Raw genomic sequence first — 27355 nt, 5'->3', positions numbered from 1 at the left:
GATTCGATTCGAAGCCAGTATTAGCTGCAGTCGAAAAAGATCTTGCAACAAATTAGACGTTACATTGATAAAGCAGCTAGGGCTCCCATATTTGCGACCAGGCTACATAAGAACTGTTTGCATTTTGCAAATAGTTGCTCTGAGTATCCCACCTTTGGTAATTAATAGAGATATTGTTTGTTTATTCGTTTGTTTGTCTTTAAGGGTTTTACGGCGCTTTGACACATTTAGGTCATTTCAGCGCCAGTAAAAAGGAAGAAATGGGATGGTACACAAATTTTAGTTTTACAATTAAAAGCACACAAGAGAAGTAAGACAAAAGGGAATGGTACAAATCGGGAATACATTTAGATTTCAAAAGCATGCTATCGTTGTGCATAGTTTGAGATCACCTAAAAGTCTCATCCAGCCACAAGCAGAGGACCCCACTAGGAGGAACACATTCAAATGCTTACATTATACATTCAAAACAACAAATATATATGACAAATACATAACAGATAGATGATTTACAAGGGAAAAAATATCACCTCCCAAAACTATAACTATAATATATTTGACTATTACTCCCACAGCCAGGGACTCCGACAAGGGAAAGGACAAAAGCAAGTAATCTCATTCCAAGACAAAGACAGAAAGCAATTTGGAAAACAGACATAGGGGTATAGAAGACACAGTAAGTGCCTCCCTGCCCTTTATGGGAGGCCAAGAACCCCACCCAGAGATATTGGGTATAGAGATATTGAAACAAGGCAAGGAATCAAAATAACAAATAAACTGTCTATTTACATGTCTAGTTTCATTTTTCAAATCTAAATTATATATATGAAAAAAAAAGAACAAAAATATACAAAATGTATATTCTATTGAAAGTTTTAAATATACCTAAGCCATAAATAAATCAATACGTGATAGACAATCACTTCAACCACACAACTCTATACAAAATGCAATTCACACACAAAACAACACAATTTTGATTTTGACATGACTAACTGCACATACCTTCTTTAATGAATAATTTGAAATGCATGGTACGTGTAACATCATTGCAAGGAGAAAAATAACATAACATTACATCGGAAAGGTAGACTTAGATAATATGCATGTATTAAATCATTGCCAATAATATTGTCATTCTAACTAACTTAAAACAGACGGGGTTCAATTTTACTTTCACCTGCCATCATATGTTACAGTTTTTGTCAATATGGCAGTGTCGACGAAATAACTGGACGAAATAACTTGACGCATTATGGACCCTTGGTAAAAATGATTAGGTCTACATTTATAGCCAAATATTAGAGAAATTATGAAATGACCCAAAACACACACACATTCACACACACATACATTCACACACACAAACACACACACACACACACACACACAACCCAAACAATCACACCATTTGTTTGTATATTTTAAAAAAAATTTAAGGTGCTTGCGACATTTTTCTATCATTTCAGCGCCACTAAAAAGAGAGACAATGAGAGATATCATCTGCGTTTATAAGCACCCATGAGAAAAGATTAAAAAATGGGTCAGAGAAAATAAAAACAGAGAACACACCCAAGAGCTGTTTTTTTGCTTGTTTTGTTTTGAATTATTGTCTTCAAATAATTTAATGCTTTTTGCCTATGGCGCTATAAGACCATTTCAGCGTCAGTTACAAAATTAAAGTGTCGAAAGAACAGACACATCCAACGCAGAGCATACATTTTGACATCACCACTTTCGAGAGTAATTTTTCATTTTTTGGGTCTTTGTTTCTGTTCATCCTATTCATTACGAACCAATTCTAAGTTATCTGTATCAAAAATCATTTCAATCAAAAAAAAAAAGAAATTGAAGGAAATGAAAGAGGAAATGCAAGTAACTGTTCGGGAACAGCAAAGTAAATCATTACAATTAATAGAAAAATAATTTGAAATAAGATCTTGAGATTTGTATTTCTATTTTGCAATAATGACTTACACTACCTATGTTAAACGCTGCCAATTTTGGAAAATCCACAAATTTAAGAATGGTAATTAATCAACATTGCCAGAGATAGTGTTTGTTTGATTTTATGGGTTTTAGGGCATTAGCGACATTTTCGTCACATGTCAGCACCAGTAACAAGGAAGAAAAGGAGAAAAGTTGTATATCTGAAGTGAAAATACCAAAGAAAAGTAAGACAAAGGGGACTGCTCAAAAAGAGAACAGAGAATCCACGAGCAATCCAACAAATACATTGATACAAAATATAACTATTTTGGTATTATTTAAAAGTTCCGTCCAGGAACAAGCAAGGGATCCTGCTATGAAGGATATACTCGAATACTTTCAAAGTACATACAAAATATTCAAAACTAAAGCAATAATAGTACATCGCAGAGAGATGAATTATCGGGGGGGGGGGGGGGGGGGGGGGGGAATATCATCTCTCAAAAAAAGGAACTTACATTTGATTGCTTTCCTCTCAGCTAAAGATCCAAGCAAGGACCAAGAAACAAATGAGCAATCACAGTCCAGAACAAAGGCAGAGAGCAACATGGAAAGGGAAACTAGATGTACGTGTAGAAGACACAGCAAAAGTGACCTTTCCGCCCACCATGGAAGATCAGAAGACCACAGCCAATGCCAGGGATAAGATGTTTTGTTTTGTTTTTAAGGGTTTTACGACGCTTGCAACACATTTAGGTTATATCAGCGGCAGTAAAAAGGAAGAAAATGGAATTGTAAAAAGTTATAGAATTACAATAAAAGCACCCAAGAAAAAGTAAGACAAAGGCGAACTGGGAACAAATAGGGATCAGATGTAGATTCCAAGAGCAAGCATACCACCAATGTACTTAGTTTGAGATCACCTATAAGTCTCATCCAGACACAAGCACAAAATCCAACAAAGAGGAATACACTCAAATGCTTACATTATACATTTAAAATAACATATATAATAATACATAAAAGAGAGATGATTTACAAGATGTGTCCATTGATTGACATGACCTTAATTAACTTTGTTGTTTTGTTTGTTTTTAAGGGTTTTACGGCGCTTGCAACACATTAAGGTCATATCAGCGCCAGTAAAAAGGAAGAAGATGGGATAGTAAAAAGTTCTAGAATTGCAATTAAAGCACAGGGAGATAGAAGACGCAAGAAGTACCTCCCTGCCCACTATGGGAGGTTGGGAACTCCACCAAGTGGCGAGGAAGAGGGGAGGGGAGGGAGTGGGGGCCAATGTTTTAAATGAGACATATGATATCCTTTCTCCACCCCCCCCCCCCCCTTCCTCCTCTCTTGTGAAATGGGAAATTACAAATTTAAATAATTTCGTGTGTTTGTGTCTGTGTCTGTTTGTGTAAGTTTACGTAAATTTGTGTGTGTACGTCCATTTCATCGTTGTTGAGAAAAAGAACATTTGAAAGTTAAAAGAAAAAGGATTATGAAACATCATAAGACATTATGTAACAGACGATAATGGTAACAATGTCATATTACGTAGTGCCATTTTCAGGAAGCTGCACTGACTATTTTTTCTCCCTTCGTGTTGCTGCTCTGTGAATCAACATGAACAAACCTACCATCTACACTCTACACAACAGACACATTATAATAATAGTGGGACCTGTTAACACTATATTTTACTTACATTGTGGTAAAGTTTAATTAAAAAAACAAATAATAAGAAACCCAAATTCTTTCATAATAGGTGATAAACACTCATTTGAGACACATGAGAGTTTGAATAATTGGTGTATTCCTACTTTCAATGTTGTCGATTGGTCGAAAATCAGTAATTTCAATATCATCAACTAAATTAAGGTCTTCCAATTTGCAACGTGGTATGGAGTGGAGAGATAGCCACCAGTTATTTCCTAACTCCAAGTCAAACACCCAACGTTTTGATTTACAGAAGTTGCACCGAAGGAAATCTCTACGATAATTGATAATATATACGTTTATTGTCATTAATTGTACCTCAGAAAAGTCCTCACAACCTACTGCTTATTTTCTGTTTCTGTTTATTGCTTTAGGTCTCTTCCAACACAAATGAGGTTATATGAGAGACCGCTGAAACAAAAAAAAACAAGAAATCTAACAAAAATAGTACAAATGTAAATCAAAATCATAACCTAAAGATATAAGCTAAATTATAAATAACCAAGAACAAACAGGCAGAAGATTTACAGAAAAAAAAATATCCCCTGTCAAAAATACAATCACAAACCAAAGAAGCAGGATAGGCAGTAAAGAGAAGAAGAAACGACATCACTATCGGATCGTACACCCATGCGAACATCATAGGTATATGATTCAAGGGTGATGCTCCCATCCAACCACCCGCAACCTACTGCTTAGAGAAGAGTAAAAACTATATACACATGTACATAAAGAGACTGACATAATATGATGACAGTCATCAAACCATTATCTACAATACATATCATAGATAAACGAATGACAAAATGTTATCTTAAGTAATGAAGAGAATAGAAGGAGATCTGTTTTTTAAGCTTTTATCATAATTGTCATTAAAAAATGTTATATTACATACAACCTCAAGCACACATTCTTCACAATCTTGTTTGTTGTTTGCTTGTTTTAAAGAGATTTACAGTGCTTGCGACACTTGTAGGCCATTTCCGCACCAATAAAAAAGGAAGACGATTGAGGAAAAGTTCTAAATCTGAAGTTAAAACCATCAAAGAAAAAGTCAGACAAAGGGGACTAGTTCAAATAGGAAACAAAGGATTCCGAAACAACCTCATCAATCTGCCTATTTTGACATTACCAATAAATCTCATCCATCCACAAGCAAAGGAACCTGCTATGAAGGATACACTACTCAAATATTTACTAAGTACAGCATATTTCTAAAAATAAAATAAAAATATGATAGTTCATAATACATAACAGAGAGATGATTTACAAGGAAAAAAATATTGTCTCTCAAAAAATGAACTATACATTTGACTGCTTCCCTCTCCACTAAAGATCCCCATGAGGACCAGGAAAAAAAACAACAAGCAATCTCAATCCAGATCAAAGACAGAGAGAACATGGAAAGGGAAAACAGATATTATAGGGTATACAAGACAAAAGTGACCTATCCACCCACCATGGGAGGTCAGAAGACTCCAGCCAATCTTCACAATTTTGAACACTACATAAAAGTGGTTGGAACATTCAACCAAATGAAATCATAATCCAAAAACAGAGGTGGAAAATATTAAGAAAAATAAACAAATAGAAATCTTGGTCATTTGCTAAAAGATGAGATTGAGATGTATGAAATTCTCCAAATTTGCAACTCATAACAAAATAAAAACTAAAATAATACTTATGAAGCGACAGAAGGAAAAGTCACAAAGGAGACATTAATTAAAATGATTGACAAAGATTGAAATTCAGACAAAAATCACTAACCTAGGACTAAATCAGACCAAATTACATATATTTTAAAAAATATTGCAGCTTTTGAGCGTAAGGTGGAGATTGAAGGTCACTCTAATAGACCTTATAATAAAGCATTTGCGTTCAGAAAGAGTGAATCAAAGTGAAAATTTGGGTAGCACATCTGACTTATAATCAGAAGGTCTAAGATTCTATCCCTAGTTGAGTGGGTTGATTTTTTGGGGGAATACTTTTCTTCTATTTTTCTTTATGCTTTATGTGACATTGGGGGTTCTGATAGCTCATTTAAGTAGAGCATTCACTTCACATGGAAAGGGACCAAGATCGAGAATTTTTTTTTCTGACCCCCTGTCCACCTAGCAGTGATTGGGTAGCTGGGTCTGTTAGATCTGGTGGAAAGGATTTTGCGATAGACTAGCATCCTATCCAAAGGATCCCGCAAGGTCCCAGGTTTGATATTTTTTGCCAAGATGACAGTCATTTACAATTGATTGATATTTGAGGGACGAGTTTTCTGGACAAATCTGTAAATACCAGTTTTACCAGAGTACTGCAATTCACTGGTTAAAGGGGAAAAAAATCTATATCAATCCATAACACACAATTTCCACTCTTATTTCTATTAACTATAATTTGAAAATGCTTTGGAATTGATGTAGGGTATTCAAATTTGGCATACATTCATTTCTTACAAAAATAATATTTTCACTTTTGTTTTCTCTCTATAAAGTTGGTTTAAAATCTGAATCTGGATGGAAAAAAATCCTAATTTGGCCAGTTTTGGCTTAATAAAAAAATTAATATACTGATTAAATCTGTTAAAGTGGGCAGATCTGTAAGAGTTGTGCCATTCAGGCTCAATTAACTCTTCAAATAGCAGTTACTGTTTCGTTGGTGAAAGAGAAAACAGCTCGGTTGTAATAATATCCAAAAAATTATGACTTGAAAGAAAGTCAAGTTTCACAGATTTTCACTTATCAGTTATTGCAAATGTTCATGTATACAAAAAGTTTCAAAATACAATATATATATGTTGAGGAACAACTATATCATATCATAGAAAAAGGTGCTTGTATGGAGATATGGACAAGTATTTTTTGTTGTTTCCTTTTTTTAAAACAAAGAAACAAAACTATATATTAAATCTGAAATCCATTACCATAAATACTGTTCATCAAAATAAAAACAATTAAAATTAAAAACTGACAAACTAGACAGGGGATATAAAGACAACATAGAAGGCAAGAAATTGAATAAGTACAATATTAAAATCTGAGTAACCAACCAATTCAATCAGATTATTCCATGACAACATCAAAATATAATGACTCAATTCAGATATATTAACTGGTTAAAATTAACTAAAGAAAAAAAAAAGAATATATAAAGGGAAAATTGACAAATCAATAAAAGGTGAATCTCATTAAATATTGAAACAGTGGAAACTTGGCAGTGAAATTAAATGGCAAAGCTTTGATATCTCCGTACCCGCCAAGCTGAAACTTTAAATATTCACAGTCTAAAACAGGGAAAATAGTAATCACCATGACTTATATTTACTTTACCCTTTCCATGATTAAATCCCACTTAACAAACGTGATCTAAAACTAAGCTCTCCTACTCATAATTTTTATTGAAATAAAGAGACTAATATATTTCTATTTATCAAATAATCGTATATTTACGAATCCATCGTAACAGTAGCCAGGTCTGAATCTGTTTTCGACTACAGCCCAAGAATTACATAATTATTGTATTCAGTTTTGCTTTAATATACAATCATATAATCCTACTTTGAACATTATAAGGGCTGTTATATATGGTAAGTGTGACTAAATGTGCTAAGAATGAATATTTCATTTATTAAAATTACAGCATTCTCCAAAACTCGTTATAACAAAATAGACGGATTCAAACAACCCATAAAGTAAAAGAAGAAGCAATGAGAAAAGCTAGGAGCGAAGGGAGAAATTGACTAAATAAACTTCAAGAAAACTTCTTTCTCAGTTCATTTTATTTACTAAGTTTAAAACTTTCATTTAGAGCATGGCATAGACACGACACAAGCAACATACATAAAACATGTATTTTCTCCCGGGGAGGGGAGGGGGGAAGATGAATTTGGAATAAAAAATCACAGTCACCGTTGCCAATCCCAACTGTAAGATTTACTGACTGCCTTAATATTTATCATTGTATAAAAATGCTTTAGGGCACATAAAGTATAGACACAAATCTATTGGTGACCACAGAAAAAAAAAGTACCATCAAGTTTTCTAAAAAAATAATTCTGGTTTTAAAAAATGAATTCAGGAGAGGAAATGAAATCGAAATAGGACAAAATTTAGTCCTCTCCCCCCAATCTTGTATATACTGGTTTTATTTGTATAAGTGGGAGGCCTGCTAAATGACTTTAGAGTGAAATAAATTATGTTGTTACAATAATTAAGCTAGGTAAGGGTATAAAAATGCACTGTATTAATAACATCAGAGACAATAAAATGTCTTTTGTGAGCAGCGGTGTTAAATTTTGCTCTGGTCAATTATGGAGGGGAAAAAACAAAATTTTGTAAAGGGGCTATTATCTTAAACAATAAAAAAACCCAAAAAAAACAATAATATAATAATAAGTATCACAGCTTTAAATAACCAACTACATCAGTCAACTTGAATGCAACACATTATCAACACATTTGATCAACAGATAGCTTTTAAAAATTCAAAATGAAATAATGAGTAAAATGAAACAGTATTGGCAGAAAGTGTATTCTGCAATAAAGTCCATCATTCTCAATAAAATAAATAAGTATATAAAATATATAGATATCGTACATCAACTTTAACCCTTCACCGAGTTCAATGCAAAGTATAATGACAATCTCCAGCTCTGTCCTCCCTATAATTCTAAATAAGTAGAGCTGATATTTTTCTTTTTAATGAATACATGAAGTGCGCAACCTGAAAAGTAATAAAATCTTATAAAATCTATCTTATTCAAATGGAGATTAAGAGTGAACATTGCAAATGACTAGCATTTAAAATAAAAGTTTTTAATTCAACAGAGTATAGGTAAGTTTCCAAAAGAAAGTCTGCTTTGTCATTAAAGTATCAATAAATTTATCAACTATTTGAGTTTTATGTTCTGATTGGTTGATAGGATCTGTACACATGAATTATCATAACAGATATTTTCTTTTGTTCTACCTCACTCCAAAAGTACAATAGTTATGTATGGTAAAATATATAAGGGTATTCTAGAGCAGATGTATGTGTGGCAGAATAGGGAAATCCAGTCAAAGCCATAATGGCTTACAATTGTTATCTTAATATTTGATTTTATCTTTTTTTTTTCCATTTATGATTTTGAAATTCCTATGATAAATAAAAAGTTCACGCTATTTGGATTAGCAACAAACACTAATGATGAAAAAAGTTCAAGGTCAAGCTGATAAGATTATGGGGGCAGGTACAACAAAAAAAAAAAAACAAAAAAGAAAAAAATGCGAATCTCACAAATGACTAAGTTATAATTACATTCGAAGGAGAAATTATTAAAGTTTCTGAAACTTTTTGAATTTTTAAAATATTCCCAATAGTTATCAAGTTATTCCAAAAAATTTAAAGACCTAGTCAGGGGTAGTGTGCGGCTATGTGGTCTAGTGGTATGACACTCGCTCTTGGATCGGAAGGTCCTGGGTTTGAGCCTCGCTCGGCGCATAGTTGAGTCCTTGGAGAAGGCTCTTTACTCACATTCTCTCACTGTACTAAGGTGTAAAATGGGTACATGGCCGTTAACAGCGTTGTCTCTGTCCGAATAAAAATTGTAATTTCGCCTAACAGGCGTCATGTCCCGTCCTTCATGTTAAATGTTGCTGTTGGCCAGGGACACCTTGTAAAGCGCTTTGAGCATGTTTAGTGGATATTGCGCTACATAAAAGCTCAATGAATTTTTTTTAGTGTAACGAAAATCAGGAAGCGCATCGGTGTGTGTGCAGTCAGTAAACTAGATATAACCACTGCTTGGCTCAAGGGAAACAATGAATTCTCATTTTATCTATAAAGCGAAACCAAAAAAAAGAAACGTATAACAAAGAAACCTGATCTTTTTTTTTTTTTTTTTATTTTTTTTTTTTAAGGGTTTTACGGCGCTTGCAACACATTAAGGTCATATCAGCGCCAGTAAAAAGGAAGAAAATGGGATAGTAAAAAGTTCTAGAATTACAATTAAAGCACAAAAGAAAAGGTGAGACAAAGGGGAATTGGTTCAAATAGGGAACAGATGTAGATTCCAAGAGCACACTGTCAAAGTACTTGGTTTGAGATCACCTAAAAGTCTCATCCAGACACAAGCACAGGTCCCAAATAAGAGAAATACACTCAAATGTTTACAAATCATATAATATAATATGTAAACTAAACATAATACAATGCAAAACAGAGAGATGATTTACAAGGAAAAAAATATCATCTCCCAAAACTATAACTATACATTCGACTGTTTCCCTCCCAGCCAAGGAACTCCGGCCAGGGTCAGGACAAAACTAAGTAATCTCATTCCAAGACAACGACAGGAAACAATTGGAAAACAGGTACGGGGGGATAGAAGACACAGCATGTACCTCCCTGCCCACTATGGGAGGTCAGGATCCCCACCCAGAAACCTGATCTGAACGGCCATGTCAACTTAACTCTTAATACGGCAACCGTCGGCAATACCGATGGTTCCGCCATGCACAAAAACGGCAACCATCTGGATAGCCGATGGGGTCCATTTAAGCTTAGTATTTGTATCGTTATTATTAGAATCCTTGTTTTATAAAATCTTGGTGACGCTAAAAACGAAAGTTGAATTCATTTCTCATTCAGTAGAGCTTGATTTCCTTCCTTTTGAGTGCGGTGATAGTTTTCTGAGCAGTGTTTACTTTTTGTCTAACTTATGTTTTGATGTTGCTATGACAATGGCTGACCAGGATAGTAGTGAGCGAGTAAAAAGACCCCCTAAACGTTTTACTTTAGATTTTGTAATGGACAACTTTGATGACAGTGACTTTGAATATTCAGACAATGATGGTAACAGTGAATCTAGTGAATCAGATAGTGATTTCAGTGACAAAGACATTGATGATAGTGATAGTCCAGTTAGTGCTAGCAATGACAATGGTAACACACCAGGACCTTCAGTAGGTAGTGTTGTAAAACGAAGGAAAATTAATCACAACCATGGTCTATCCTCTGCCTCTACATCAAACAATCATGTGGATGATGAATGGTTTCTCTGTAATGAGGGAGAGACAACACTGAATTCATTTAGATTTCTTCCGCATTGTCCACCAGGTGTAAATAGCGATTTGATGACAAATGATGCAACAGAACTGGATTGTCTTCATCTGTTCTTGACAGATGATATTATTGATTTTATTGTAGAATCAATAAATGATTATGCTGCTTTTAGACTAAAGGATAGGGTTATTTCTCAACATAGTAGATTTAGAAATTGGGTACCAGTTGAGCGGTTTGAAAGTTACAAATATTTAGCCGTTCTAATCATGATGGGTCTAGAGCCCCGCTCGTCTATGGAAACTGGCTTTTATACACCATTTTATCATGAAATGTTTAGCCTCAGAAGATTCCAATGTTTATATCAATCAATGTTGCATGTTGGAGATGCAGAAGCTGTTGGAAAAAATCAAATCGAACCATTTTTCAATATGCTCATACCAAAGTTCAACGCTGCATTTTCACCTGGGCAGGAGTTATCAATCGATGAAATGATAATAGGATTCAAAGGTCGATTTAAATACAAACAGTTTAACAGTGCCAAGCCAAGTAAATATCACATCAAGTGCTTTGGTTTGGTAGATTCAAAATCTGGATATGTTTTGAATTTTTTTGGATACTTTGGTTTGCAAACCTCTTATTCTCCAGACACTGACCAAGACAGCGGACGTGCAATAAAAATTTTCGACACTTTATTGTCTGTGGTTGGAAGTGGTCATCACATTTTTGCAGATCGCTTTTACACAACAAAAAATTTGTTTTGTTTGTTTTTAAGGGTTTTACGGCGCTTGCAACACATTTAGGTTATATCAGCGCCAGTAAAAAGGAAGAAAATGGGATAGTAAAAAGTTCTAGAATTACAATTAAAGCACCCAAGAGAAAGTAAGACAAAGGGGAATGGGAACAAATAGGGATCAGATGTAGATTCCAAGAGCATACCACCAATGTACTTAGTTTGAGATCACCTATGTCTCATCCGGACACAAGCACAAAATCCAACAAAGAGGAATACACTCAAATGCTTACATTATACATTAAAAATAACCAATATAATAATACATAACAGAGAGATGATTTACAAGGAAAAAAATATCATCTCCCAAAACAATAACTATGCATTTGACTGTTTCCCTCTCAGCTAGGACTCCGACGAGGGCCCGGAAAAAACCAAGTAATCTCATTCCAAGACAAAGACAGAAAGCTTGTTGGATAAGATATAAGGGGATAGAAGACATAGTATGTACCTCCCTGCCCGCTATGGGAGGTCAGGATCCCCACCCAGTACAACAAAAAAAAAAAAAAAATTTAGTCAGCCACCTGAATATGAAGCATCAGTATTACACAGGTACCCTGCAGATCAACAGAAAAGGCTTTCCATTAGATCTGAAAACACTCCGTTTAGAATTCATGGAATCCCGCAGCTGGATTACAAAAGAAAAGTCCATACTTGTGACAGCATTTCAAGATAAAAAGGCCAAAAAGCCAGTCCTTGTTGTTTCAACTAATTCTTCTAATTCAAATGTTGAAGTGAAAGGCCGACCAAAACCAGCTGTGATAAATTCATATAACCAGTCCATGAATGGCTGCGATAAAGCAGATCTAATGTTGGCTTATTGTGGTCACCACAAAAGGCGCTCTTGTAAATGGTGGAAGAAACTGTTTTATTGGGCAATGGACATTTGCATCATAAATGCCTTTATAATTTACAAGAATACTCGGACAGAGCAACTGCCAAAACGATATATTTAAAAACGGTTTCGCTTGAAAATAAAAGAACAATTGTGCATGCTTGCAGCAGAAAATAATGATTCTGACAAAAGGCGAATGGTATTGCCACCGAAGGAAGGGAACCCAGTTGCTCAATTTTCAGGGACTCACTTGATTAGATTCACAGAAAGAGAAAGAGTATGTAAGGTGTGCAATCTAAAAGAGCCCAATACATTTGTATATCCTGTGAGGGAGAGCCAAGTCTCCATCCAAAAGAGTGTTTCGAGAAATATCACTCATCATCTTTCAAAAAGAATTAGTATTATTAATACATTTTATATTCCAGTTGACCATTGTACAAAATTTAGAATCTTAAATCTATTTTTTTTCATGTGAATTTAGAGTTTAGGGGGTCATTATATGTAAATAGTTGTGGAAAACATGTTTGACTGTGTTTAATCTAATCAGCTGCTGCTGAATTTCTATTTTTTGGAAAAAAAAGTAATCAATAAAATTAAGCATTATTTTGCCAGATACGGCATTCCTGAGTATGTCGTTATTGATCCATTGTGAAGTTTTATAGCTAAAATTGGAGCAGCAGTTTTAACATAATACAAACTTCCAGCATGATTTAAATTTCATCTACTATCAACACGTAATCAGGTTTAATATAACAATTTTGGCAATTGGATAGATAAGGAAAATAAAGCAAACATGTTTTGAAGACAGAGAAGACACAGACAAATGATTGCAGCTGCTCTCAATAAGCATCGAGCCTCTTGACAATTTGTATTTATCACTTCTCAGTGGCTGGGTGGTCTTTATTCCTCAAATTCAATACACCATTTTCTTAAAAATCATGTATCATGGAAATATTGGGACTTCTACGCCTTAAGTTGATGCAAAATGTTTCTTTTTGCAATTTACTTAAGAGTTTCTTCGGGCATACATACATGTCTTCTAAGAATTAAATAAAAATGGAAATTTTAAATATTAATGTTTTTGAGATCATCAAACAGAAACAAAACATTAAGCTATTATATATTCAATTATAATGTGCTGTGCAACACACTGACATCTTCTACTCTTTATCTGTAACACTTTACTTAAGTTATTATGATGTTACAACTTCATGTGTTGTCCTAAAACTTCTGTTCTCGAGCTTTCTTCAGTTTTCGTTAATAAAGAAATAAAAAGCATTTTATTGACTTTAAATTATCTCAATTTTACACCCGTGACTCTGTAAAGTGAGACTTACTTTTATCTTATTTATGGGAAGGTGTGTGGCATGCAACACACTGACATCTCCTACTCTTTAACTGTAACACTTCACTTGTTATTGTGACATCACAACTTTATGTGTATTATTGTGTTGATCTAAAACTTTCATCCTCCAGCTCTCTTCAGTTTTCATTAATAAAAAACTAAAAAGTATGTCATTGACTTTAAATTATCTCAATTCCACTATAACACCTGACATCTCGAGACACTATCAGAACAACAGCTGCAGCTCCTTCCCAAGAACTATAGGAAAATGAAACTAAATGTCAGGCAAGACCATCAACAACAACCTTTGAGAATCTTGACTAAACAGGAAAAAGTGACAGAGTATTCAAGGAGGTATATAACACTTGCCAACCCAGGATTTTAAATCTGATTCAGGTTGATTCACAATTAATTCTGACTGTAAAATTCAAAATAACTGGAAATGCCAACCTACATCAATAAACAGATTTTTATGGACTTTCCCAAACTGCCACATATTTTCATTGTCATAATTTTTCATGATGGTCACGTTTTGATAACACTTTGAAGATCTTCTGGTAATGTTGAGACAATATCATCAAGTTGTTTCTGTAGTCGTGACACGCTTTCCTTCCCCACAATACCATTGTTTCGTGTGGCAAAACTCTGAGGAGAAAAATAATGATTTCATGTGCTCATTTCATAAATTTCAATTTAATAGATGATTATCATAATACTTACTATGATATGTTAACTGCTATAAAACCTAAAAAATACAAATGATATTAAAACATGACAGAAAATTGAGAATAAAGTGAAAATCACATCAATAGAACTAAAATTAAGATTTTTTTTAAATGCAATATATAAATGTTATCTTTCAGTCGGTATGATTCAACTGTTAATTATTCAGTTGTATTCTAGTTTGACATCATACTTCTTACAATGAAATAAGTCTTTTCTTTATTTCTTATTATATCTTTTATTCTTTTTTTTTGGCAAAGCTCAAAATAATAACTGTGCTCTGTTTAATAAGGATATTCATATGTTTTAGAAATTCAGAGCTGGTATAATAGAAGAGATTCAATAGCTATAGAACTTAAAGAACTATGGATATTGGGTTTGTCCTACAAGTATCCATAAGAAAAGTAAACAAAAAAGACCTGTTTACGCATGAAAGAGTCGATCCCAAAAATAATCTTCATGTCTGGTCTAAGACTATTCATAGAAGCACATGATCCCAGTCAAAAGAACTATATTAACAGATGATCTTTTACAGTTCAAATTCTTTTCATGAATGACATGAATGACAACTTACAAAATAAAAAAGTATCATTTTCCCTGACTAACAAAATAATCTCATTCCAGAACAAGGAACCAAGGACACATAGAAGGGAGGTTAATGTCAACAGACAATAGCAAATGCAATAGTCAACAAGAATTTTTTTATTATTTTCGTCCAAAAAACCAAAACAACTGCCTCTCTCAGCAAAATAACTCAGTTAGGGCCATGGCAAAACCAAATGGGTCTCATTCCAGAGCAAGGACTCAAAAGCAATACAGAAGGGATAGCTAATATCAATAGATAGCTGCGTCAAACAGTAGATACATGACACTCCTATATGAGCTTTTTTTAAAAAAGCTTTTATATAGTGAAGTATCCACTAAACATGCACAAAGCGCTTTACAGGGGGTCCCTGGCCAACAGCAACACTTAACATGTAGGACGAGACATGATGCCTGTTAGACGATATTACAACTTTTTTTCGGACAGAGACAACACCAGGTACTCATTTTATACCTGAGTACGGTGAGAGAATGTGAGTAAAGAGCCTTTTCCAAAGACTCAACTATGAGCGAGTGAGTGTCATACCACAAGACCACATAGCTGCATGATATGCTACATCATCAGATGCCCCCTGGGGCCCTTCACGTTAAAATAATAAAAATAAATAAAATTCCTTTCATTCATCCTCCAGAGGAAATTTGTCTTTAAGGTCTATTTCAAGGGAGAACTGGAATAACCCAGGAGTCAGCTGCAGTGCAGCATCACAGCATATCCGGTAATCAAAATTGGTACCTCTCGATATGAAGCAAAGACCCATACCACTGAGCCACACCACTCCCAGATCTCTGTGGGTGTCTCTTTTCATTGTATCATCCCTTACCCCTCCCATCTCACGATAAGATGAAAATTGTCAGCTCGGTTTGTAATTTTGCTTCTCACTTGGCTATTCAAATCCAAACCAAGACATCGGGTTGTGGGTGTCAAATGCAACAGAATACATGGGTGCCATTAAATTGGACAGAATCATAAACAAGACATTGAAAAGTGGGTGCACAAGGCACAGTGTTGTAAAGGGGCGTACCAAAGAGCTTATCAGACCGGCTAGTATAATAGTTGGGATATTACTCACAATTAATTGCTTGAAACTTTAGGCAAAGCAAGCATTTTAATCATCACAGGTTTCTAGAGTTTATTTAGTTGTTTACTAGTGGGTATGCATCGATTTGGAACTGATAGTTTTTTTCAATTCTTGATGTATCAGTTTCAAAACTGAGTTTCTCAAATATTGAGCTGTTTTGGTGTCTCATAACAGCTCCAGTAAGAACAATTGCTCAACTTACCAATTTTTCCTTTATCTTGAGTATGAGGTCAACGACTTCAACCTCTTCTTTATCATGAATCCACTCAGACAGATCCTAGTGAAAAAAATCAAACACAAAAAGTTTTGACTATAAATTATACACATATTGGAAAAATTAATTGAATATATAGATAACGAAACAAATGCAAAAGAAGAATGAGAAGATTCCTATAGCTCTTTCTTGGGTGTTATGGTGGTTTTGTGGCATCATATTACAATTGATTTAACCTTTTGACAGAGTGCCAGATGTACCACTGTTTAGACACCACTGCGATAGGTCCTAAGCAAAGGTTTTTTAAACATGACACATATTTTCCTATCCTGTCTGAGATGAATGCAAAATTTGGACAAAAAAATATTGTAAAAGGGCCTGAAAAAGATTCATATGTCGTTCTGCATGGTAAATGTGCATAGTCCATATAGAAAAAAACAAACATTATTAGCATTTAGAGTATAGATAGTTAATTGTGAATAAAAGTGAAATTAAACAAAACTACTGAGTTCACGATCTTTAGACACAAATCAAAGCAAGCTTTCATGAGTCTGTATAAAAACAAATGTTGAACTTACTTTCACACAACTCTTTATCTCACACTCATTAGAAGAAATATAACCAAAAAATTTATAATCAGAACTATTAAATTTTATAAATGAATTACGTTTGCTTTAATTTGTACAGAGGTCAGTCATAATGACTTAATATTTTTTTCTTTTTCCAAAACCATGACCATCTGGTTTGCTACTTCCCACTATCTAACAGTGCATCATTTACTTCTTTTTTTTTCTTTTTTTTTTTTTTCTTTTTTTTTTTTGGGGGGGGGGGGGGGGGGGGGTTGCATTCGATATCTTATTGTATATATCTTTAATTTCTGATTCATCATCTGACATAGGACAATTATCAAATATGATAATAAAAATCTTACAGCGTTACTGAGGGCTTCCAGGTGAAGTAATTGTAGTTTTTGATTAACTTCCTCTTGACGTTGATGGTACCAGCCCTCAAAGTTGGGGGAGCGGAAAAAACGTCTGCAAAAGGAGTAAAACAAGATATTGCATAAAATTTGACAGTGTTGATAGTGTGGAGACCGTCATTGAAAAATGATAAATGATCCAAGTCTTTAATCCTTTACAGACTAGTTATTTCCTCTTTGTCAACTGGAGTCATCACCACATTATATCTAAACAGTTTCAAATATTTCCCAGTTTGTTTTTTGAATAAGTCTGTAATATGCAGATAGTGTAGATTTCCATGTCAGATAGATTTCTATAACAAGCAGTCAAAAATGAAGAAAATTACTGAGGGTAGCTGGGGGTTGTTCCGCTTATCAGATAATATTTCCCCAATACACCTGTTGGACATGTTCTATAAAAACATTATTATCATTATTATTGGTGTCATCATCATCATCATCATCTCAACGACTGAGCTGATGATTTTATGACATATTTTCCAAAACATGTCCATAACTTCATAAAAATGAAAAATATAGAAAAATTAATGTCTATTTGTGACTTATATTCATAGTGAGTCGGAGAAAGAAAGGGTTTGAGTGCTAACAATGTCCACAATCACTATAGGTCTCTCTTAAATGCAATGTCTCATGGTGACTATTTTTTTTTACCTGTATAAAGCTTCCCAGTCCCCTTTAATCCCACAAGTCAACTGAGGGCCAGAATGTTCAACAGTTTCCAAAAACTTTTCTGATTCAAATGGCTCTAGTCTTGGAGGCCCCTGTGAACAAGGATACATAAATATTAGAAGAACAGGTTTAGAATTTTAAAATTCACAGTGTAGAAAAATAGTATGTGCGGCTTTCATCTTGCAAATCTAAGGTAGTGGATTCACATCAAAATCTCTTCACTTTGTGGCCTTGAGTATAAAGAAAAATAAATAAATAAATAAAATAAATTTCCCTTTATTCATCCCATAGGGGAAATTTGTCTCTAGGATCTATTCCAAGGGAAGACTGGAATAACTCAGGCGTCAGCCGCAATGCAGCAGCGCAAATTAAACTAGGGTGAGATGCCTTGCTCAAGGCCACACAAAGCAGCGGCAGATGGTCGAACTCAGTACCTTTCAGGTACAAAGCAAAGACCATACTGCTGAGCCACGCTGCCCCCAAATAATAAAACTCCCTTTATTCAAAATAGGTCTCTAAGGGCTATTCCAGGGGAATTCATATTACTCAAAAGAAAAATTTTCCTCACAGAATTTTTTTCAAAAGTGTAGCAGAAAAAAAAAGTGTAGTTTAATGAAAAGAATTGATCCAACTACAAGTTCCTAAGAATTTTTTTTTTTTTAATAACCAAGTATGAATGGTTAAAAGGAAAATAGTAGGACTTTCAAAAATGTATACTTACCTTATGAGGTGAAATATTTCTCTGTAAAGGCATCAGACTTGCCATATAGCGTTCCTGGTGAGATGAATGGCAGATATCAAAATAAAGGAGAAAAGCATATTTAAGATGACGAAATAGAAATACCAAGTAGGGCAAGGAGAGAAAAGAAAAGGAATCTGGCTATCAAGACCAAGCATGTCCAAGGTATAGCTGCACATAGGAAGCATCCACTTCATTTCATGTCTGATTAGAAAAATAGTGCGATGCACCATTCACACAATAATAATGACTACCAAAATAATAAAAATGATCTTATTTTCCCTCTTTATCTTAACATTATTACATCATCCCACTTTGGCTTTTAATACTCAAGAAAAAAGTTTATTGTATAAAATGTGGTGAAAGTGAAGGTAGCCAACACAAATAAACGGTGGTGAAATAGATAAGACAATAAGCAATGTTGTTACATATCATACTTCATTCAAATCACCTCCCCTTTAGCTACTGGTCAGTGATCAGATAGCAACACTGCACTGGTATCGAAATCTAAAGTAAGAGAGTTAAGAGAGAAAGGAACTCACCAAGGGAATCATAAAACTTTGTGTCAACTCCAACAAATGCCTTCTCAATATGGCATTCTGAGCCTCCACTGGTCTCTTCAACTGGGCTCCCTGAAATAATATGAGAAAATAAATTCTACTGCACAAAAATGAGAGTTACTGAGCTTGTGACTCTAAGATCATATTACCACCAATAAAAAGGATGATGGGATAGTCGAAAGATCACAGTTCAAGAGATTATAGATAGCTGCTCTTTCAAGAACCTGAAATTTGAAATAATTGAAGGCAACGGTGATAATTCTACAAGGAGGTAGGGGTAAATTCCAATGGGTCTTTGCCAACCAGAAGCACTGAGTAGCCCCACCTCCCTCTCTTCCTATCCATGTGTTCTGAATATTTTCCAAATAAACATTATCACTGCTCTTCACTCCTGCTCACACCTGTCTTTTTTTTTTTCAGGAAAGACAATACAGAAAATTTTCCTGAGGAACTTTTTCTTTATCTTTTTTTCTTTCTTTCCCTTTTAACAAAAACAAAATCAGTTATATTTGGACTCCTTAGATGAACCAATGATGTCGTGGTAAACACTAGAGCTGGGGCAGGAATTGGTTTATAAGTGTCTTTTAAGTGAAAGTCTTTCTAACTCCCAGCTACTCGGATTGGTTTGCTGTCATGGTATAAACATGAGCGCCTGCCAGTCAGAAAAAAAAAAAGAAACAGTGAGCTGTGTTTGAAAACAAATTCCCTGAAAAAACCCCAACAACATAACCTTTCAAAGGCGAATTTCAATTTTACTTGGACCTTAAACTAAAAGAAAATCTTACCGTTTTCATCAAAAGACAAATAACAGCAAGGCAATTATAGTTTAATTGAATACCAAATATTCTACTGCTCTTATGGTAGAAACGGTTTATTCTGCATTAAAAATAATATTTTAAAAAAATATTATTTGAAAACAAAAATAAATCTGTGTCATTGGCAAAGGGTTAATTGAACTAGACACGCACCATACAGCATCGTGTGACATTCCTACTTAACTTGCTAATCATAAAAAAAAAATAAATAGTAATCAATAATACTGAGTTGAAAAAAGTGGAGAGTCAAGAGGGTAGCAATGTAACCCAATAAACAAGAAATTCGATCTTACTTTGACCCAACACCAGATCTTCCCATTTTTATCAAAAGACAAGTAATGGCAAAACGATTATAGATAATTGAAGTCCGAGTCGCGATACTCATGACTGCTATCTTGGTGGAATCGCTATATTCTCCATTAACAATAATAAAGGTAAAAGGAAACTATAATTTGAAAACAAACAAATCAGCTTTGCTGTTAATGGTTAAAACACCTGCACGTCAAGCATCCGTGACACTCCCATGTACTACGACATCAGGCGACCATTCTCTTTCATCTTCCCCCATGCCCCCTCCCTTCACCCCTTATTCCTCCAATCTCACGGTAAAACAGAATTTACTTATCGAATTGTAAATTGTTTTCTCTTTCGTCAAATTAAAACCAAGACATCGGGTCACTTATTTATTAGCTATTGTTCCGGAGTCCTGACACAGCTCTAATAAACACTCGCCCTTGGATTGAAATGTCACATTTTCAAATCCTAGTTACTGTCGATTATTTCTTGTAAATTTGTGAATTTAAAGGCTTTGTCATCTGCTATCCAATGATAGACAAACTTAAAAACGGAGGTGCCCCTTTTAATTTTAAATGATCTAATGAGCGTTGAAAATGGCATTTAACATTTTTTACCTGTAAACATTATATTTAACCCAAATCACGTAATATAGTGATTAATGTTGGTAGGGTAGGGGAGGGTCAAATCAATGCATCAAGACTATGCCCTGAAGCTGCATTCATGTACTCACCTTAATCAACCTTTTTAAAATCATCTTGTCCTTGGATAGGAAAGGCTTGAACCGGGTATACACTCCTGGGGAAAGAAGAAATATGTATAAATAAATGAATACATCTTTTTTTAAATGGTTTATAACACAATTCAATTCACTCCACTGAATGCACTTCATATAATTACTCACTGATTATATTATGCAACTTTCACTAAAACAAAACAAAAAGTTTTATTTTCTCTTCAAATTCTCAACTTAATACACAGAATCAGATCAATGACTGGCCAGCATACTTGGCGTAAAACTGTTCAACTTTTAGACCTATACACCCTGAAGCTACAGTGATATTTGGTTAGCCCATGGGCTGTAGCAACACTGAGGTTGTGATGATAAATAATATAAATATATTACATTAGTAAAGAGGTAAATGGGGAGCATTAACAGGAACAGGGCGGGAGATTTAATGATAATATAATAATTGTCATAACGATGATGATGATGACGATGATGATGACGATGACGATATGATGAAGATGACAGATGATGGTTGACTAAGAAAAGTGAACATTTTGCTTTAAGTGTTAAATCACCCTCAGTGCAAAGTGAAAAAAAAAATGTTTGGGAGCCAATCCACAAATTGATGAGATTAATCATCATAGCAATTCAATCTGTCCTTTTAAAATATATCATAGTTAATACTATTATTGAGAAATCTATAATAGTGAGAATATCATTAAGTGAAAAGTCTCAATATGGAACCTACATAAATGAAAATGAAATACTAAAAAATGGTGAAAATAAATACGCCTTGAAGTGAAACAATACAGTTCAAACATTTCCATTTCATATCTTTGTTACTATTTCTAACGTCCAAGGCTTCATCAGCTTCTTACAAAGATTTATTTTTCTATTTTTTTAAAAACTATACTTAGCATGTGAGAACACAATGACACGCAACACTTAGTGCTGAGTACACCAAAGCTTTGAACTCCAGAAGTATTGGAACAAAAATGAAGATTAAAACATCACTTTATCACAAATTACAAACCATGATAGTAGTTTGTTCTGAACTCTTTCCAACAGTAATTGAATCATTGTTTCTCTGTGTTTACAACTTTAGACAACACAAATTATTAGGGGATTGACACAAAAATGATCAGAACAAAAAAATGTTCATGTGAAATAGAATAAATATGAAGTTTTTCAAGATGGATATTATACATTATGTAAATATGAATATTTTATAAATTTCTGCACAAGGTCAAAAACCAATCAATAATTTAATCGTTCCTCCCAGTGCAATGATCTAAGTAAAGTGATATACAATTTGGCACATTTAAAAGAGTTTGGTTTATTCTCATTTCAGTCTCGTGATCTTTGAATGATAATGAAAATGACCAAAACAAATATGAGCAAGATGGCTTTGTGAGATATGTTAAATCTTAGAAAACCATTAGTCTCAGCATTATCTTTTCAACCCATGCTTATTATATCAATCCTTTTTGTGAGCAACAAAACTAAGGGACTTGAAAAACAAAATTTTTTAAAAAGAAGAAGCTAATCAAGGAGAATTATATGATTAAAAAATGCTTTACTTAGAAAGTAATTTAAAAACAAAACAAAACAAAACAAAAACAATTATAAAAGCAGTGGTGAAGATGTATGAATGTTTTTTTCAGTGGATGTCTGATTAAGAATATCTGTCTTGGACAGCCTCTGATGCTCATCATTCACTTTTATAAGCTCCAAGCCGCAAAATTTAGCATAATATACTGCAATCAATTTTTATCCAGACATGTATATATAGCATCCTGCCCTTGAAATAAAAGAGTGATTTGTCACCTGCATTAAGAATAATTATCGTTATAAAATAAATGTTATAAAATAAATACTTTATGAATTATATCTTAATAGTAGAGCTCTCGAATCATAATAAAGCATAATCCTTAACTGCACAGTGTACTTGGAGAAGTGTTGCCAGACATTTCACTGATTCATCAGGTATTATTACAATGCATCAGCTCATGTTATTGTCCTTACTTGTATCAGGACAGCGAGAGTTATGAGACACGAAACTTGCCCAATAAGTCGATGCTAAACAGAGTAATTGTCATTTTGGGCTTCTATTGCATGCATCAACACATACTAATAAAAACACCATGCACAATATTGCGCTTAATGTAAAGAGAAAGGATGTTAATGAGAGAGAAAAACAGTATATAATATCAGTAGTAGCAGAAGTGGTAGCGGTGGTGGTTGTAGTAGTAGTAGTGGTGGTAGTAGTAGCAGTAGTAGTAGTAGTAGTAGTAGTAGTAGTAGTAGTAGTAGTAGTAGTAGTAGTAGTAGTAGTAGTAGTAGTAGTAGTAGTAGTAGTAGTAGTAGTAGTACAGTTCACTCCAGATAGTCGCAACACTGTGGGATCAGCGAAAATGTTGCGATTAACTGAAGTTGCAATTAACCGAAGTTGAGTTTCCTATCCATTATTGCAACATTTTACACAGATATAGTAAACTCAAGCCAGTTGTTGTAAAATCTCCACCGCAGGCTGAGCAATATGATTGAAATAAAAACCTTATGGCAGCCCTGTATAAATTTTGGCAAGCAAAAGCAGCTTTGATGCAAGTCGTTATCTTATTCAGATTGGATGAATTTTCACTCTTTTGTTCTGAACATTTGTAAGAGTCAAAGAGATTTGCCGTGATGAGAGACAGTAAGCTCTCACCAAATTCGTTGGTCACAATGCAAAGTTGTCAATCCAAAACAAAGGATAGCGCTCAGCCTCTCTTTTACAACTGTCATTGTCTACCTATTATCAAGACTATGCCCAGCCCCTCGCCTCCTATCTAATGGTTGCAGATGACATCAGAAACCCATACCCATACTGCAAAGTCTCGCCTTCTTTTGTCTCTAATAGAGTGGTGACACACAACTCTAGCATTGAATCCCGCTCACTCTCGATTCTTCAACCTGTCACGATTACATCCATTGAGAAATTTAATATTTTGTTTGATTGATTTCTTGAATTTGCCACTTTTTGAGGCCGAAAATGTGTTGCAATTAACCGAAGTTTGTTGCTATTAACCAGTGACTTTTATATAGAATTAATTCAGTTTCTTGGGAAATGTTGCGATTAACCAAAAGTTGCGATCACCTGGAGTAGTAGCAGCAGCAGCAATAGTAATAGTGGAGGTAGTAGAAGTAGTATAATTTTTTATATAGTTTAAATTAAATCTATTTATTGCGTTTTATTTTAGAAAGCCGTGTAAAGAATATAACTAAGATAAAAGAATGTATGGAAACCAAGACAGGTAAAAATTTTATATATATATTCTTTATAATACATGAAATTTAAAAAAGGAAATCATTTTATCATGCGAAACTTGTATTTCTTGTCTGATAGGATGAACAGAATAAATCACAAAGGGATTCAACAGCTTTATTTTTATTCTGGAACAACCTTCACCTTTTCAACAAAAACATTTAATAAAGAAATATACAATAAAATATCTTTTTTTAATAAAGAAATATACAATAAAATATCTTTTTTGACAACTTCACTGCTTGTAAAGTTTGAATCAATCTCTTTACTTTGAACTAATATAAATGTGAAAACCAAAGTGTCCTGAAAACTTTTCACACTAGGTTTCAAAGGCCAGTGGATCTAATTAATGCTTAACATGATATGGTATATTTTCATTCTGTGTGTTTATGTAAAGAAATATTTTAAAAAAAATTAAAGTCGATTTTTTAATATTATAGTAAAAATTATTAATTTCTTAACATTTTCATTTCAAATAGAAGGGCGTGGGGTGGATATTGATATTTCAACGATTTTAACAAGTTGGGGTTTTTTTTTTCTCTATTTGTTTGTTTTTGAAAACTTTAAAATACTCTTAAGCCATCAGCTTCTACGATCTTTTTCTTAATGGGATCAATGGGTCCAAATTTTGGGAAAATATTGATACTTTTAGTTTTAGAATTTTTAGTTTTTATCATAAATATTATCTTTAATCATTTCTCCTCGCTTTCCAATTACTTTTACATCACAAAACTCTTGCAAATGTAAAAAATAAATTTTTCTTAAATGCAGGCAGATGGGGAAGATAAAGAAAATTATGTTTTATAATCCATTTTTCTCATTTCCTGAATTTTTTTACATATAAACTTGTTTACAAGAGAGATCAAAACTATCTTTTTTTTTCAATATTTGTACTGAATTTGTCAACATGATCTGTGGTACATTTTTACTTTAAAATGTGGGAGTTCACGCTTGTTTTATAAGATTTAGGAAATTAGAAATTTAGAAATTTAGGTAGTAAATCCCCTTAATGACACAAGAATAATACAGGCAAAACAATGAAATCATTGCTTATACATATTCTGAAATGATGAAACGCAAACATTTGTGACACTTTCCAAAAAAAAAAATAATGAAAATAAGAATTATTGAATACAAATTGAAACTAATGCTGAGATAATTAGCTACAATAAGGCTGAAATCAGTTACAAGATGACACAAAATAAAGAACAAACTACAAAGAAAATAAAAAAGGAAGAAGAAAAAGAAAACAAAAATGAAAACAATATAAATAGAGCTATTCAACAAATGAAAGAGTAATCGAAAGGAGGAGTGAAAGTCATTCCAAGAGCAAGACAAAAATTGTTTAATTTTATTTGTTTCATTACTTTTTAAAGAAAACAAAATATAAATTTGTAATTCAATGAACTATGGACTACTGGTATGCTAACTTAACACTCCGTTTTATCTTTTACAAGTTGATGAACAAAATGCATTTTGTGAAATGTTTTTAGGAGAAAGAGATCTCTGAATTCTATACTCGTGTTTTTTTTTTTTTCTTCTGTCCTGTTTTGTTTTTAATGAGTTTAACATGTTTAGCATATCAGCATCAGATATAAATTCTAACACATTGCTGCCTTTAGTAGAACATTCCTGGAAGAGACATAGACAATCTTTCGTGCTTGAGTTTTATGTCAAAAGAAATCATCATGTCCAGAAAGCAATTTTTGGGGATCGGCAATCTTGCAATAATATCTAGCCATGTTAAGCATATTAAAAGAGAGGGGATAAATTATTAAATCAAGACTCTACCATGAAGCTTTGTGTTTGAGACAAAAACTTGAATATAGACAAATCATCTGTTGTAAAAGAACTACAGATCTATACTGATTTTCTGTACATTTATTTTGTAAAAACACTGAATAAAGGAATGTGTAAACTTACATTGAATATGAAAGTAGAAAGAAGATATATAACAAAAAAAAAAACAAAAAACAAAAAAAAAAAATAGATCAGTGCAGAGCACACAATAATATTGCAAAACAATTGTACAGGTTTGTTAATTTTTGGGGTTAGGTGCACAGAGACCACCGACCAGATGACATTGACACAGCTAATATAGTTCTGGATAAAAACAAACCTGGTTTTGAGTCCAGGGTCTTCAAAGCCGTAGCTTTCTTTACTTTGTTGGCGAGCTTAGGAGAGCTCCCTTTTGTGGTTGTAGGATAGAGATAAAGCAGAGGAATACATAGAATATGATGGTGACGTAAAGTAAGAGATTGAGACGTGGACGGCAGAAAAAAAAACATATAAAAAAATGAAGATGGACAAGAATAACGTCTTATTTGTGTGGCTATGTGGTCTTGTGGTATGACACTCGCTTTCGAATTGGAAGGTCCTGAGTTCAAGCCTCACTCAGCACATCGTTGAGTCCTTGGAAAAGGCTTTACTCACACTCTCTCACCATAATCAGGTGTAAAATGAGTACCTAGCCGTTAACAGCATTGTCTCTGTCCGAAAAATTGTAATATTGCCTAACTGGCGTCATGTCTCATTCTACATGTTACGTGTTGCTGTTGGTCAGGGACCCCTTAAAAGCGCTTTGAGCACATTGAGTGGATCTTGCGCTATAAAAAAAAGTTCAAACTCAAGTTTATTTGCCTTACATAACATCTTATCAACCTCTTCGTAACCTTATCATAATTGTGTGGTGATCTAGTAAAACCTCTCGGAAGTCGGAAAAATTTGAATAAAATATTATTACATTTTCGAAAAGAGACACCATTTCTTGACAAAATGCAGTTTGAATTTTGTAGTTATTTTAATTAGGGTTGGAGTTATTAACATTTGAAGGCAGGGGAGTCAAAAATTAAGAAATGGAGAAAATTGCTTTTAAAGACAATACATACATATTATATGTTGAGGTTTGGCTCAGAAAATAAATTAATTAAATTGTAAAATCCTTTTGTGAGAATGTAGTTGAATGGATAATAAAAATGATGAAGTGAGAAAAT

The 27355-nt window shown here is 33.7% G+C and overlaps 1 protein-coding gene across 6 annotated transcripts in view; it reads right to left on the bottom strand.

The window, feature by feature from the left end:
• Positions 1 to 9505: 9505 nt before the first annotated feature.
• LOC144974817 (protein DENND6A-like) overlaps positions 9506 to 27355 on the bottom strand; it is a 35416-nt gene continuing 17566 nt past the window's right edge. For 4 of the 6 annotated variants that reach the window (XM_078918134.1, XM_078918136.1, XM_078918133.1 and 1 more), the window contains 8 exons: positions 26482 to 26550; positions 21062 to 21126; positions 19202 to 19291; positions 18642 to 18695; positions 17903 to 18012; positions 17204 to 17306; positions 16261 to 16335; positions 9506 to 14298 (listed from right to left, as the gene is read on the bottom strand). In XM_078918134.1, the coding sequence (XP_078774260.1) occupies positions 14179 to 14298; positions 16261 to 16335; positions 17204 to 17306; positions 17903 to 18012; positions 18642 to 18695; positions 19202 to 19291; positions 21062 to 21126; positions 26482 to 26550 (686 nt within the window). In that variant the 3' untranslated portion in view covers positions 9506 to 14178. The remainder of the gene's footprint in view (positions 14299 to 16260; positions 16336 to 17203; positions 17307 to 17902; positions 18013 to 18641; positions 18696 to 19201; positions 19292 to 21061; positions 21127 to 26481; positions 26551 to 27355) is intronic. The other 2 variants (XM_078918137.1, XM_078918138.1) reach the window with 1 other exon arrangement.

The sequence above is a fragment of the Berghia stephanieae genome, chromosome 6 (assembly GCF_034508935.2).
Source record: "Berghia stephanieae isolate SIO BIC M18660-M18661 chromosome 6, UCSD_Bste_1.3, whole genome shotgun sequence".
Classification (NCBI taxonomy): Eukaryota; Metazoa; Mollusca; class Gastropoda; order Nudibranchia; family Aeolidiidae; genus Berghia; species Berghia stephanieae.
Note: the sequence above shows the minus strand (reverse complement) of the source record. Positions and strands in the feature narration are given on the sequence as shown.